Source organism: Homalodisca vitripennis, chromosome 4, assembly GCF_021130785.1.
Source record: "Homalodisca vitripennis isolate AUS2020 chromosome 4, UT_GWSS_2.1, whole genome shotgun sequence".
Lineage (NCBI taxonomy): Eukaryota > Metazoa > Arthropoda > Insecta > Hemiptera > Cicadellidae > Homalodisca > Homalodisca vitripennis.
This window is the reverse complement of record NC_060210.1, coordinates 189,893,540-189,908,974: the sequence shown is the minus strand read 5'-3', so window position 1 is coordinate 189,908,974 and position 15,435 is coordinate 189,893,540. Positions and strand designations below refer to the sequence as shown.

At 32.5% G+C, this 15,435-nt stretch overlaps 1 protein-coding gene across 2 annotated transcripts in view; it reads left to right on the top strand.

Moving 5' to 3' along the window:
- The first annotated feature begins 4,029 nt into the window (after positions 1–4,029).
- The window catches only part of LOC124360808 (eukaryotic translation initiation factor 4 gamma 1-like), a 166,673-nt gene continuing 155,267 nt past the window's right edge, over positions 4,030–15,435 (top strand). For both annotated transcript variants that reach the window (XM_046814721.1, XM_046814715.1), the window contains exon 1: positions 4,030–4,491. In XM_046814721.1, coding sequence (XP_046670677.1) covers positions 4,434–4,491 — 58 coding nt within the window. In that variant the 5' untranslated portion in view covers positions 4,030–4,433. The remainder of the gene's footprint in view (positions 4,492–15,435) is intronic.

Below are 15,435 nucleotides of genomic sequence, written 5' to 3'. Positions count from 1 at the left end.
TATCACGTAGGTTTGGTGAAGTGAAACACTTGGACTTGTAACAGTTCCTATCGTGTATCCTAATCCACACATCCAACACATTTGTGATCGATTCACTCATTGATCACCATTAACTCAACCTGTTATTATAATTTAGTAATTCTTATCATTACACAAAGTATTAATCTTAGCTTAGTTACACCTCGTACCAGTCCTGTCTCATAGCAACGTTTTATGAACGATGTAATTAGTATACGGCCATGAATATATACTACTAGTAGAGATATAAGAACTATCGGCAAAGCATGAAGATGATTTCTGTCATTTTTATGTTGCTGATTGAAACTACTGACACCCTAGCTTACTGCAAGAATTGAACTCACATGTTCCAAAATAGAGGAACTCATTTGACACGTTCGTGTAACTTACTTCTAACCGCAGAAAAGCGATGCTACGTCTTTATTGCTTGGAAATGAAACTGGGAGAATTTCGGATACCTTTTCCGCTACATTACCTTATCTTCAATAAAGTATCAAAGACAATGGAAAATACAGCTAAATACATCCCAACACAATTGATGAACTAATTTGTGTATGCAACTAATTAAGGGGAGGCGGGTACCCCTATCTTGTAATGTTATCATAGGTACCATTATCTCAGAAACTAATGGACCAATCAACCTAAATTTTTTTATACAACATATATAGGTATTTAAGCAACTACTGAGTTTTTTTTGGTGCTTGTATCTTAAAAAATAAAAATTTTTTATGATTTTTTTTTTCAAACCCATATTGAAATATCAAAACTTGGAATTTAGAATATTTTTTTTTAGGTACCTAATTATAATAGGAGGCATCTCAAAAAAACTCAGTAGGTGCCAAAATACCTATATAAATGTGTGTAAAAAGTTTCAAGTTGATTGTCCAAGTAGTTTCTGAGAACGTGTACCTTTGTTGTGCAAAAACTGTAAAAAAGTAAATTTGCGGGAAATCGCAAAAAACGAATATAATGACCTATTTAGCTATGTTATATAATATTTTACCTATATATGATATGTAATTGGTTTTTATAATTAAATGTGATCTTTATATTAATAGAATAGGCTATATATGCCTTTTAATATTTAGAAATTATCTATATTGGAAAATTTGTATATCAAAAGTAACGCGATGCGGGTTAGGCCTATAGTCCATAACGGAGTGAAAGATAATACAAAAAAAAAATTAATTAGGCTATATTATTTCAAACATTTTATGAGTTTAGAATACATTTATAAGAGAAATAACAGAGAAAATTATGAAATAGAACTTATACCCAGCCACAAATAGAGTAAACAATAACAAAATTATAGAAAAAAACATGCAATTTATTTACCGTAGCATTAGTGCATTTCTGAGATCATATGCAGGCTCCTCTTCAAAATCCTCCTCAATCCTTCTTTTTAAATTCCTGGTTTGTCTCCTTGCTTGTTTTTGAAAGTCACTTATCGCACCAATTTGCTCGTCGCACTCGCTCGTAGTCAAAAACTTTTCATTGCGTCAATTGTCCTCCTTGCAAGGTTCAATGCCTACTGCTCTAAGCATTTTGCATTTTGCTATGTTGCCATCATTAAAAGTAGAAATAGCATCATAAGCACCAAACTCAAGTGTGTTCAATGTCACAAAATCTTTTTTTGGCACTCTAGACCAGATGACATTATGATGCTTTCATTGACGTTCTGCGTCTTACCGTGTAAACATTTTCGAAGAAGGTCAGGATTTGCTAAAGCCTGAAAGATTGGTTTCAAGGCTAACATTATAGCTGAAGGAATGCTGTTCTTATGAGAAATATGGCTCTTTAGTGTGCTTTGCCTTGTTGTATTTACACCATGTATTTTACTCCTGACGGGCAAAGGCCATGCTGAGGATTGTCGTCCGTCGAAAGTTTATGAAAATATATGGCCCAAACCGCTGCCTTCATGTTCTGTAGGTTAATCAGTATTTTTCCTAATAGCAATTTCCATAATAGGTTTGCAATTGATCAATTATGCCATCTGTTAGTCTATTCTTTCCACCTAGTTTGCCGCCATCAGAAAGTGTTACGCCTTTTGAGTCTCTTTTTAGTTTCCTTAGCCTAGACCCCATTCTCTTTTGAATATGGCCTATACACTCCAGTTTCTGTATTTCCACTTCACCATAAGGTTTACTGTCTGCAATAGTTTTGAAACTATTTGTATCTCCATCACCTAAATACTCTAAGTACCTAACATTATACTATTTACTGATCGGTGAAAAATAGCTAAGGCTCCAGCTGACTCCATACCTCCGCTCGAAGCCTTGATAATTTTGCCGAACAAATAGCCTCATGTTGTTTGTTTGTCCAAACAATTACAAAATTTAGATAACACTTCTATGTCCATAACTTTTCCTGTGTCAACACTTGTACAAGTAACAATTCCGTTTAGAGAGCTAAAGCCACGCCGTTGCCAAGTGCCATCAATACCTACTTTTAAGTCGCGTTCGTTCTTACCTAAGGTTTTATTTTCCTCAACAGCCTCATCCACAGCAGTTTTCATGGATTCATCCATTTCCTGTTTAGCCTTGTCTTTTAAAAATTTATTATATCGAAACGGTTTTGTTGGAGGTTGCGGAAGATTCATTACGCCACATAACATTTTGCCTGCAGCCATACCTTTCCCGATAGACCTCAGTCCATACACTAGTCTAATATTTACATCAAATAGAGTCTTTTTTTCTAAATTAATATTCCTAGAACTATTAAATTTATGTACATATTTACAATGGCAACAATAAATCTCCATCTCAAAAGCCAGGCCAAAAATGTTGAGCAGCACGCACTGTAAACCACTTTTCTTGCAATTTTTACAAAGTGATGAACTAAAAAGTTGATCTGATAAAAATTTGCATGTTAATAATTTTCATTGTCAATAGTTTTCATCACAATTAAACATCTCATACTTATCATGTTTTATTTTCTTTGAAGAGCTTGACTGAGATTGTGTTGACATTTCAGGCCTAGGGGTAGACTCATCTTTTGACATCTCATTAGGGTTAGGACTGGCTGGTTTTCTTTTCCTACCACCAACTCCTTTACGGGGTTTAGCATAACTACTTTTAACACGAGGCATATTTATACATAAACAATCTGTTTAGCAATAATAAATATAAATTACTAACTAACACTCACTATATCACTTCACAAAGCACCAAAACACTAAGCAAAACAATAAACAAACAGTATAAAGTCAGAAGCAGAACTCAATAGCTGATGAAATAGAAGTTAGTTCAGGCCTGCCAACACAACAAAAGCAAATTATAGCACACAAAAATAAAAGGTCATATGTATAATAGTACATGTGTGAATAAACGCAAGCGCTGTCACAAATTTCTTCTTCCTGAAACATGATGTAAGCATATTTTAAAACTTTTTTTTCTGTAGGTTTACAATTTTCAAATATACATGTATTATATATCATTGTGTGCAGAAAAAGCCGCTTAACATTTTAAAAAAATAAAAAAAAAAATGTGAAAAAAATATTTTTCTGGGGTACCGCCTCCCCTTAAACTTAGATGCAATATTTGCTATTCATCATCTAAATAATCGCATTTATTTTTAATTCATCTTATAATACTTCCCATACTAATTATTTATCTATCTATTTCATCACTAGTATGCTTAGCTTTGTTTATTTTATCGCTTTCTTATATTTATATTTTTGTGAAATATGACTATTTCTTATATTTATATACATACGATTTGAAACTGTTCAGTGTGAATTTTGCTAACCTTAAAATTCAGAAATAGTGAAATTTGTTCATTAATTTTATAAATAGAAATTTTGACACTTTTCTGAGATTGCATTCTATGTAAACTACATAAACGTGGTACTTTGTTTTATACCTTTTTGGTGTGAATACGCTGACGTGGGCATATTGAAATAATAGATCATATGGGCATTGTGATCACTGGCAACTTTGTTGAGCTGGGTTAAATTTTAATTTTAGTTATGTAATTTGACTTACAGTAATACTAACTATACTTGCATTTCTTGCGTTCTCTGAAATCCACTAACAATTTTACAAATTTATTTGTATTTCCACTAATTTTGTTAGTTTTAATTATTATTCGCCGCCATTTGTTTTGAACCAGACGACGAGTCCGAACTCCGATTGTACCCGAAAGAGAAACGAAGTTACGAGTGGTTAGAGCCTTCTCCTTGAAATAAACGTAAAGGTGGTGAAGTGGATATATTGTTCGATTTATCCAAATTCATCTGTTTGTTAATTACTGTATTTTGAGTGATAATGTTGTTTATATTTTCTATAAGTAGTGTTCTTCAATTGTAACTGAACAACTGTCGTTAGAACTTATGATTTATGTGGTTATTGCCTTTTTAAGTGAGGTCCTATGAAGTCTGGAAACGAACTAAAGTACACGTTGCTGTGGCTATAAGCATGCAAAAAGGACAACCATCATTACAGACTTTTCAACATAGCACACATGCTGCACATGGTAAGTGATATAGAAATGTAATTATTCTATTTTAAAAATTTATTATCATTGCTCAATAGCCTAGTACATTACATATTATCCAAGGACTTGGACCATTGTGGTTTGACAAGCAAAGTAATTTTAGGTTTGACTTTTTTTGCCATTCAATATAATTTTTAAATTGTCTATAAACACATAAACCTTATACTAAGTTAGTCTATTGATTAAAGACCTTATGATTAACTACACTGTTCTAATGAAAGAGGGCTATGGTGATATGTTGCAACCCTGGATATTTAACCATCTGTCAGTCTTACAGTTAAACACTGTTTGCTATTTTGTTTTTTGTTATTTTATCCTGATAATAATATCCATAAAATCCTCAGCCAAGTTTTACCTAAGTTAGCCTTTTTGAGGTTTTGTGTTATTTGCATGATGAGTTTTAAAACATATGGTTTTGAAGTACAGTATACATAAATGAAACTAAGTTACCTACTGTGTTATACGTACTATTAGACATTTCCTTTATTACAATAGTACTTACAAATATATTTTAACCTACTTAAAGACCAGTTTCACAGAACGATATGAAGTTAGACCTAGTAAGATCTTATAACTTTTAAGAGTGAAACTAGCTAGCCCTTAGGGCTATATGATCGTGTAGGCCTATGCCAACCATGGAGAACTTGAACTTTATTTAATAGTTGATGTCGAAATGTACTACTCTTTTAGTGCCATAGTTTGTATATATGAATGTTCGAAAAACCACAGAGAAATGCCAACATCCATATAAACAGACGTACTACAAAAAACAACGAAGAATGCTAATGTATGTATGGATATCTGTTTATAAAATTCTACCGTGATAATGTTTAAAAATATTACAAATTTGTTGTTAAACAATCAGAATGAACCAAAATTACAAGAAAATTATATTTATTGCAAGATAAATCACCTATTTAGGGGTAGACTTTAGGTGGCCTACACTCATTATTTTTTATCGAATTGTTTTCTTGATTGTTTTTATCTGAAGAAATAATTCAATATTACAATTTATTTAACTTAGCATATAGCCTAATTTCAACTTATTACTTGTAGTAAATTTAATGTAAACAATAAACAACAAGAAGTAACTAATATTTTGAAAATGGTGATGAATATGAGGAAAATACGTGAGATATTTTCTCACAAGTAACGAGATTTTTTTTAAGTGGCTTAAACGTGTGGGTTTGGCTCCTGATAACCAACCCATGGGGGAGCATTCTTTCCTCCATTTCACAAAAGCAGATACTCATTAAGGGGACCTTGTAGTCCCTATACTGCCGCATGTTCAAAATGTAATGTTTTTTAAGTACCCTTAGAACAAGAACTACTTGGTGTACACATGTAAAACTTTGTACATTGCTTATTTGTATCTTTCTGAATAATGTTTACTTATCCATAAGTAAATATAACGTTAAAACAAAAAAAAATTACTTAAAATTAAAAAAACCACTAACATTTTCAATTTTTTGCTTATAAATATTTATTTTTAATTTTTTTCTGACAGTTTTAACAATTTTAATTATAGTTAAACATTGTAGGACACACAGATATACCGTAACATAACACAAATTCAGGCTGATAACCAAAGAGGTTAATGAAAAAAAGTGTACCTGAGTGTCAGGAAAAGTGATTTTCCGTAGGTGCCAAAAACTGCAAACTTGTCCTTTTGTCACACTAAAAGAGTCCAGCACCATACACAACAGTTTTTTTCTTCTTCCATATCTTCCCTTTTTCTTTTGGCATTTCGTTTTAGTTTTCTTTTTATTTTTAAAGCATTCTAAGGCTGCTTTGTTGGCATTTAAAACCCTATTTTTGATCAATTTTTTTTAGGCCGACTACACAATTTTCTCCAGCATTACCACATACTTTTCTGAATAACGTCCACCTTACCCAGAGCAACCACAGTTACATGCAATTATGGCATCTAACACTCCAACTTTTAATGTTTTTATTCAAACAAAGTTGTTTTTGGGAATTCTCGTCCAGATGACGTTATTTAATGACTCATTTGGATTTTGTGTGCGGCCATAAAGACATTTTTGAAGTAAATTTGTATTTGAAAGGTCCTTAAAAATATGTTTTATTTCCAGCATAATAGGCTCAGGCACTGCATTTTTAAATGGGTATATTCATTACCGGAAAACAGGCACTTTTGGTATTTGCACCATGACGATTCACCCTTTGGGCAAAGTTCGTGCTGGGGGGAGTTGTCAGTCGAAAGCAGATGAAAAATATATCGCCCACACCGCCTTTCTCATTTTATCAACATTTTCAAGGTTGTCTCGGATTGCTTTACCATAATATGTTTGAATACTGTCAATAATTGCATCAGTAAGCCTACCACGTCCTGAAGTAGGTTTTCCCATCATTTAACTTTTGGCCTCGTAGTTTTCAATCTACGTTACACGACTACCCATCCTTTTTGGACGTGTTCCTTATACACTCCAACTTACTGATTTGGATACTATCAACCATATGGCTTGGCCTGCTCAACAGATGAAAAAGCAGAGCTGTCATCACCACCCTCTATATATATATTATATATATATATATATATATATATATATATATATATATATATATTATTGTTCTGACACGATGGCTAAGTGAGATTTGAGAGGTAAGGAAAATCTAGGTCGGTAATGGCATTCTTTAAATATTTTTTTGTAAGTGTAAATACACATTAGATATCAAAGTGTTATATATCAAAATGCTCGGAAATAATATGTAGAATCTATAAAAAATATAAAACTAAAATTTAATTTTTTTTGACTGCAAGGTTCCCTTAATATCAAGCTGAGCAAGTTATAAATATTGTAAGGTTTCTTTGATATCTACATCTAGGCCATAGTTGGTTTGGGGAGACTTTAATAAACGGCCTACACTCGTTATTCAGTTGTTTTACTCAAATGGTTCGATATATTATCCAACTTCGACATTTAAAAATCGTACACAATAATAGTTAAAAATATATTACTGTAACTTACAGTAAGAATCTCGTACATTACAATTTTAAAAACCATTAATTTAATTTAACACCAACAATACGAAACAACTAAACCAACTATGGCATAGACTTAGATATCAAAGAAACCTTAAAATATTTATAACTTTCCCAACTTGATATCAACGAGTAACTGCTTTTATGAAATGGAGGAAAGAATTCACTCTATAGGATACCAGGAGCCAAACCCACATGTTGAAGCCACTAATAAACAAGTCTAGTCATTTGTGAGAAATATCTTGCATATTTTCCTCACCTATCCATCGCCATTTTCAAAGTCTCAAAATATTAGTGAGGTGTTTCTGTTTATTGTTTACATTAAAATTATTATAACTAATAAGTTGAGATCATATGCTAAGTTAAATAAATAGTAATATCAAATTATTCCTATGGATAAAAAAATCGAACCATTCGAGAAAAACAACCGAATAACGAGTGTAGGCCGCTTATTAAAGTCTACCGGTTGGTTTTGTTGTTTTGTAATGTTCTTAAATTTATGTTTTTAAAAATTGTAATGTACGAGATTCTTCTTGTTACAGTAATTTATTATAACTTATTGTGTACGATTTTTACTTATCAAAGTTGGATAATATGTTGAATTGTTCGATAACCGAATAATGAGTGTAGGTCTCTTATTAAAGTCTCCCCCATTTAGTTTTAAATTTAGTGTAAAACGATACAAAAAGTGAAAATTAGCAAATCTGTTTAAGCTATGTTATGTTTTATTTTCTCTTTGATTTGGTATTGCGTTTTGTAATTAAAATTATTTTCAAAAGTACTGTTTCTTTTGTTAACCTGAAAATATATATATATATATATATATATATATATATATAATAAAATAAAAATATTTCCTTACAATATATATATACATATTGTATATATATATATATATATATATATATATATATATATATATATATATATTGTAAGGAAATATTTTTATTTTATTTTAGAAGAACATTAAATAAAAAAATGAAATTCCTAGTTTTTAAGAAGGAAATGAATTTTTCTGCTAACAAAAAAAAAATTGGAAAATAGCCTATATCTCAATATTTATAAATTTAACACAATTTTTAGTACAACCTTGCCAAACGGCTGGGATAGGCCTAGCATCCTTCAGTAGTACAAGGAGGCAAAACTCTGGCATTCTGAGTTCTTTTCACCTGTTCATTTAACCCTCCAACATCACCTGTTCATTTAACCCTCCAACAGATGACTGATGCCACAGACGTTCTTCTATATCGTTCGTGAAAGACAACACAGTTGTCGTCAACTTTCTGCTATTAGTATGTGAAAACCGCTTAAGTTATATAAATGTAACTTGCTCTAATATATTCCTCTGTTCATATATAAAAATTAATTCATATAGTTTATATTCGTAATACTACGTGTCATCAGCTGACATCAATCCTTCGGCCGTATGGCACATAGCTCACTGACTGTGCGACTTGCCGTGTGGTTGATGTCTTGCTCAGTGTTAAAATTTATTGTTGCCACTGTGTGCTAGGCTCTTATGTAGTTGTTTTTGGATATTTTTTCTCTATAAAATGGGCTTTGGTTAGCCAGGAAGATTCAACGTACAACCCAAATGGTATGGGTGACGGTAGTCATTTACTTGCATAGGTATTTAGCTGGAAAAACCTAAAGAATTTGTGTTGTTTGCGGTAATAACCCAATTATAAACAGAAATAAGTGTTTTCTGGTATCCCAGTTGCAACTGTGGGATCCACCCTTCATTTACCTCAAGTGGGAGCCCTATCCTAGGCTTAAACACATTCAAGACAGATGAAGAGACCTGGGCTGCAGTGTAATAAGCATCCAACACTCGAGTGATCGATAATATCGAATCAGCAATATCTATGAGGAAAGAATCCTTGCTATAACTACTTACACCAAATTACAGTATAAAAAGTACTAATGTTAGAGTGAGTAAAAACCAATCTAGGATACGCTTTTCTAAAATATAACAAACAAAACAGTATAACATTTACTTACTTTTTACTATTTTGAAGGATAAACGTGTCTGACCCAAATAATACATGTGCATAACTTCTCCACTTGCTGCTAATACAGATCTGTAGTATTAGTATCAATAACAGGGTATTCAGTGGTAACCTATTACGGGAATACTGTTGTTCAGTAACAGCTGGGCTAAATGATTGGTTCTCATAAAGACTTTTTGGTTTTGGGTCACTCCCTAGCCAGTAATAGCCCAGGCCATTTCATGTAAGCAGTGGGGCATATATTATCAATGGAAATATTACTACACTGTGCAATATTATTATGCGATATAAGTAGGTTTAGATTAGGTTATCGTAAATATATTACTAGTACAAAGTTAAACATAACATTTGCTAGTGCTTATGTGATATGAGCTTTAATTTGGGTACCATCTCGAGGGATGTTTTTCTTTTTTCTGTCATCAGTGCGGGGTGGCGCCTTTAGACCACCACAGCCCTTTAGGCTGTGGCGCCACCGCAGCCCACATTGATGGCCAGGGGCATTTCTGATGGGTACTTTCCCAGTCTTAGATCACGTCCTAAATCTTACAATGTGATCTTACGTTGGACGATCTGGGATGTGATCTGAAGTCGTGAAAATACCAATTAGAAACGCTCATGGCCAACAGTGCGGGCTTCGGTGGCACCAACCTTGCACTACTGGCGAAACAGAAAACCTCAAGATAATACCCAAATTCAAGCTCAGATCATGTGAGCGCAAAGTTATGTTTAACTTTTATATTTATAATGTAGGTATGTATAGTCTAATAACAAATAGTAGATAAGGACTTCTTAGTACCCAATAATTATGTTGTATAGTCAAATTTGAATTCACCCTTTTTAAAATTTATGTTTTATCATATCAGTCTATGTTACAGTGAATAGTGAGTTAGTACAATTTTTGTATACCAACATACTACTGTACTATGGTAGCAAGTCACAGGGAATTAATAACTCAACACGTTATTTTGTAATAGGTATTGACAAACAACAGTGTATCTCGTCTCCAGCAGGCATTACTCAAATACCACACACATAGTGTAACTTTGTTTGAATTACTTAGGAACAATAATGTCCAGCTGAATTAGGTATAGACTTTTAAGTTTTTATTACAATGAAGCTATAGTTTTATATGTCAAAGAAATATAGTTTAGATTATATAAAATGAAACGACTTTCTTTATACTAAGTTTGCACATTTACAATTATTTAACAGGGTATACAAACATGTCTGACAGCATTTAAATCATTCTAATTGGTGATTCGATATTATCGATAATTCAAGAGTTGAAAACTTATTATATTGCAGCCGAGACCTGACTCCAGTGGTAATGACTGAAAGAGTAGTAATACTTCAAATTGTTATCAAAAATACTTCTTTTCACATTGTCAATAAATGTATATATCTTATGGCTTCAATATTTTTTTTAATATTTTATTAGTACAAAATTTTAAGTTAATACAGAATAGTTGATATAATTAACATACCAAGATTAACTACTTTATTAGTTTCAGTGAGTAAAATTTATAAAGTAAATCTTGTGGATTAATTTATTGTAGATCTTGTTGTCTTTGGCCACTGTTTTATTTCTTTATTTGTGACTAAGGAAGGAATAACTTTAGATCTATGTTGGGTAGCAATGTTGATTAGAGGAGTTTAAAAAGGAATTTCAAAGAGCTTTAGTTGTTACTGGTGGTTTGTTATTAGAAGAAGGAAAAACGGTCATCAAAAGAAGGTGAGTTCCTTTTTATTGTGTTAATCTATACTAAGTATTTAATTTGATATGAAAGTATTGTCAAATGTCATGTAAACAATTCTGAAATGAATTGTACTTATTTTTTTTCTTAGTTCTTTATATTTCTTCAAATGTGATAAGTACTCTAACATTGATTTCATTGTACGTTTTTTTTGTATTCTGCCTATACAAGCTATATTGTAATCATCCAAAAATATTATTGATACTAAATTAAGTACTACCATAATAAGCGGTTTATTAAGGTTGATTCTGATTTTTCAACATTAATTAACAGTTGGGTTAACCCTACAAGTGGGATTAGGCCACTGTGGAAGTTACATCTTAAGACGTATTACACGGCACATTTACATACCTTCATACTACGAGGCGTATTCAGAAAGTAAGTACCATTTCATAGTACCACCGTCGCAGTGGTCAGCATTCCACACATGTGCGTAAGTCTTCCTTGTTCAGTTGCTTTCACCTAACTCCATGTCCGTTGCTCTACAATGTGTTTTCTGATTGTTGTGAACACTTATAATGTTATGACATTGATCTTGCCAATTGTGAGATTCGTTATGTTCGATTTTTTAACACAAAGAATGTGACACTGGATGTGAAATTTATCGTCTAATTAAAGACATGAAACTCGAAAAAGCAATAAGTGATTAAATAGTGAGAAAGTGGGTTAGATTGTTCGAAGTGAGTTCGAACAAATATCCACGATGAGGTTCAGAATGATTGTCCTGCAATCAACACAATGATCTGGCAAGGAAAGTTGATGAAAAAAATCCGTGAGTGCAAATGGTTCACAATGACGGTGCTTTCAAGTAAATTTCCGCAAATTTCACAAACTGTTTGGTATGAGATTGTTACAGGCCGCCTAGGTTATCACAAGATGTGTTCCGGATGAGTTCCAAAAATGCTCACAGATTTACACAAACCTTTTGGTGCTTTGCCATTTCTCACACGGAAAAATTAAGAGGGAGAGGACTTTTTAAACCAAATTGTGACAGGTGATGAAACTTGGGTTCGTCATGCCAAACCAGAATCCTAAAAACAATCAATGTAACTGAGACACTCAAATCTTTGAAAAAACATAAGTTTAAAATAACAATGTCAGCACAAAAAATCATTTGCACTGTGTTCTGAGAAGGAATTTACAAGCTAGTCACCCCTATGGCAAATGTTTGAACAGTGGTGGAATCTGTATAGAAACATAGTTTAGAGTATGTATCTTTCATGTAAAAATAAAATTTACTTCAAAGAAATCGTTTTACTAGCTTATTACCAAACAGTACTTACTTTCTCAATACGTCTCATTTACTAACCTTTGAGTGAGTAAATATATAATTTTAATATAATATATAGAATTTTAATATAATAAATGTGATTTCAAAGAAAAAAAAGTTCATAATATTGCTGTTTGTTAGATTTTCTTTAATTTTAGCAACCTGTAAAATTACGTAAATAATGACATAGCTTTAGAAGATTGTTTATGTTATTGAACATATGAGACAATGCTTAATTGTTTTCAGGAGGATAAGGTTCCAAGTAAAGCTCACAGGCAAAGCAAGTTTGGAAAAAAGTTTAAAAAAGAAGTAAGGAAAAGACAAATCTGACCAAAAGGAAGCTAATAAGTGGTGAAGCTAATCTTCTGAACACCACAGAACAGGGTTTGAAAGGGAAGAGGCGAATAGAAATCTGGAGACAGTAAAAAGGTTTTTCAAGTACTTGAAAAGAGGTTTTTAAACAAGATGCTCTCTACAGATGGGAAAAATGTCAAGTTTTGTAAGAAAAATGTATGTCCTGTCAGAGAGCCCACGACTTAAAAGGCAATAGAATGCTTCCTAATCAACTATAGTATACATATATATATGTTTATATTCAATAAATGTATCTCAAAGTACTCTCATTCACAGTGTGTCGTCATATGACTAGCCTCTACCCGATCACATGACATATTCAGCCTTTCCACGTTTTAATTTTTAGTTGCACCAAATCTAGAAAAGAAACTAAGAAATAACCATTCCCTTCTTGCGGAGGCTATGTCCATTGCTGGAAACAAGCATTAATGTGTCAGTTATTGCTCTCATTGTCGTGTTTCGTTCAACATCAACTTCTTTCACACGAACAGTCCACATAGGGCACAGTATTCAGCAGCAGCGTGGACAAGGGACAAAACTGAAGATCGTACTGTTGTCTCTCTCCAAGTTGATCCTGCAAACCATTGTAAGATTTGAACACTAGACTTTTTCTTTTCTGCTGTAATTTCTAGAGGTGTCTTCAGAAAGAGATTGTTCTAGAACGATCTTAAAGTATGATGGATGCTCGTAGTGTTTCCAGTCTATCACCCTACTATTGAAATTGAAGTGAACTACGTCAGTTTTGAAAGAGATGCTCTGTTGAAAAATATTTACTAAGAATATTTAGCTTGAATTTGAGGATAGTTTCTGTTAGATAATTAAGCTTTCTAGGCTGTGTATTAGAAATTTCAACATCATGAACATTAAAAAGCATAGGATTAAAGACTAAACCTTGGAGAAGACCATCTTAAAGCTGCCTAAATCGTCTGTCCCAGGTAAACCATCGCAAATTGGTTACTCAACATGAAGTTACTAGTTATAAATGAATGTGGCAAGGAATATAATGAGTACTTTTTGGAGTTTTTTTCATACTCAGCCAATGTGCTATGAGCTGATCATACAAACAAAACTCATTCATCGGACCAGTGACAGTGAAGTCCAAGTTTTAAACATGTTAGTTTTGAAGAATGTTTTTCAACAAAGAAATTTAAAATGTAATAATAAATAATAAAGCTAAAAAATATGAATTACTAATAGTGTAAGCACATGTGTTTGATTATAGCAAAATATAAAAACTCAAACCTAGAGTAAACAACTATGAAAACATGCTGTTGAGAAGAATATTTTGAGGAGTACAAAATAAATACTGCCGTATATGACTGAGTAGGTTGTTATAGTAATGCTAAATATGATGAGAAACACTGAAGCCAAATAAATGAGAAGTATTACATTTCATTGAAAGGAATGACAACCATTGTTTTCGGGTGAAGGAAAATACACCAACTCTAAATTAAGTGTTAAAGCAACTTTTTATTTTGTAAAAGCCAAGTGTGTGCAAAATGAAGGAAACAGCAAGAGTGATTTAGATTGAATAACTGTCACTTGCCTTTTTCTACTACAACATAGAGTAAATGAATAGCGAATATTACAATAATAAGAGACGTTGAAATTGTTAAAGACGGCTAGATAACCTTTACTTGGGAAGAGTTTTTAAAGCACTTGAAATTTCTTTTAAATCACGATTTTATCTTGTGGGTTTTCTTTTTCTCATTACAATGGCTTTTAACTGAATTTCCTGATTACAGAATGTGACATGTTTAATGTTTCATGGAACATGTAACATGATTCATTTAGACTGAAAAGCAAATTTGTTGGAAAATAAACAAAAAAATGCATTTTAGTAGTTGAAGAAAGTTAATTACGTTTTAAAGTGTTGTCTCTGTTAGGTCCAAGTACCACTGTGCGCGACAAGTTCTGGTTACAACAGTTAAAATCCAAATATTTCAGCCCAATGTTTTTCATTCCATTCCTGCTTCTAACTGTTCCAGTCGGATGGTGACAATTGCACTTTTATAACATTTGTTTTGTTTTGGCACGGTGTCCACCATGGCTCAAATTTTTTTTATCTAGTGGAAACGTGTTTCTGAAACTAGTTATGGTTTAATATCTGCTAACCGAGGATCCTGGTGGAAATAAATTGGTTTAATATCTGCTAACCGAGGATCCTGGTGGAAGTAAAGTTTTTAGCCAAGGATATGAGAGTCAAACCAAAACTTTGATGTGATTATGGGTACAGTTTATGGGGACCCCCTGTCAAGAAACTTTGTGTTTGTAAGGAGAGAGAAATTCGGTGATGAACTTTAATATCGGTTTTGGAATTGTCCAATGGATGACAGAAACTAATAGGATGTCAGAAAGTCTTTGCTAGGTAATTTCAACAACTGTTATCAGAGTACAGTATCACAATCAAAATCGGAGATTAAACGTGTGTGCACTATTACACAGCCAAGTTGAAAAATGCGAATATGGAGCAGAGAAAGAGTGATGAAGGCTAATACACACCGGTGTGAAGAAAAAGATGCGGTTGTCTGC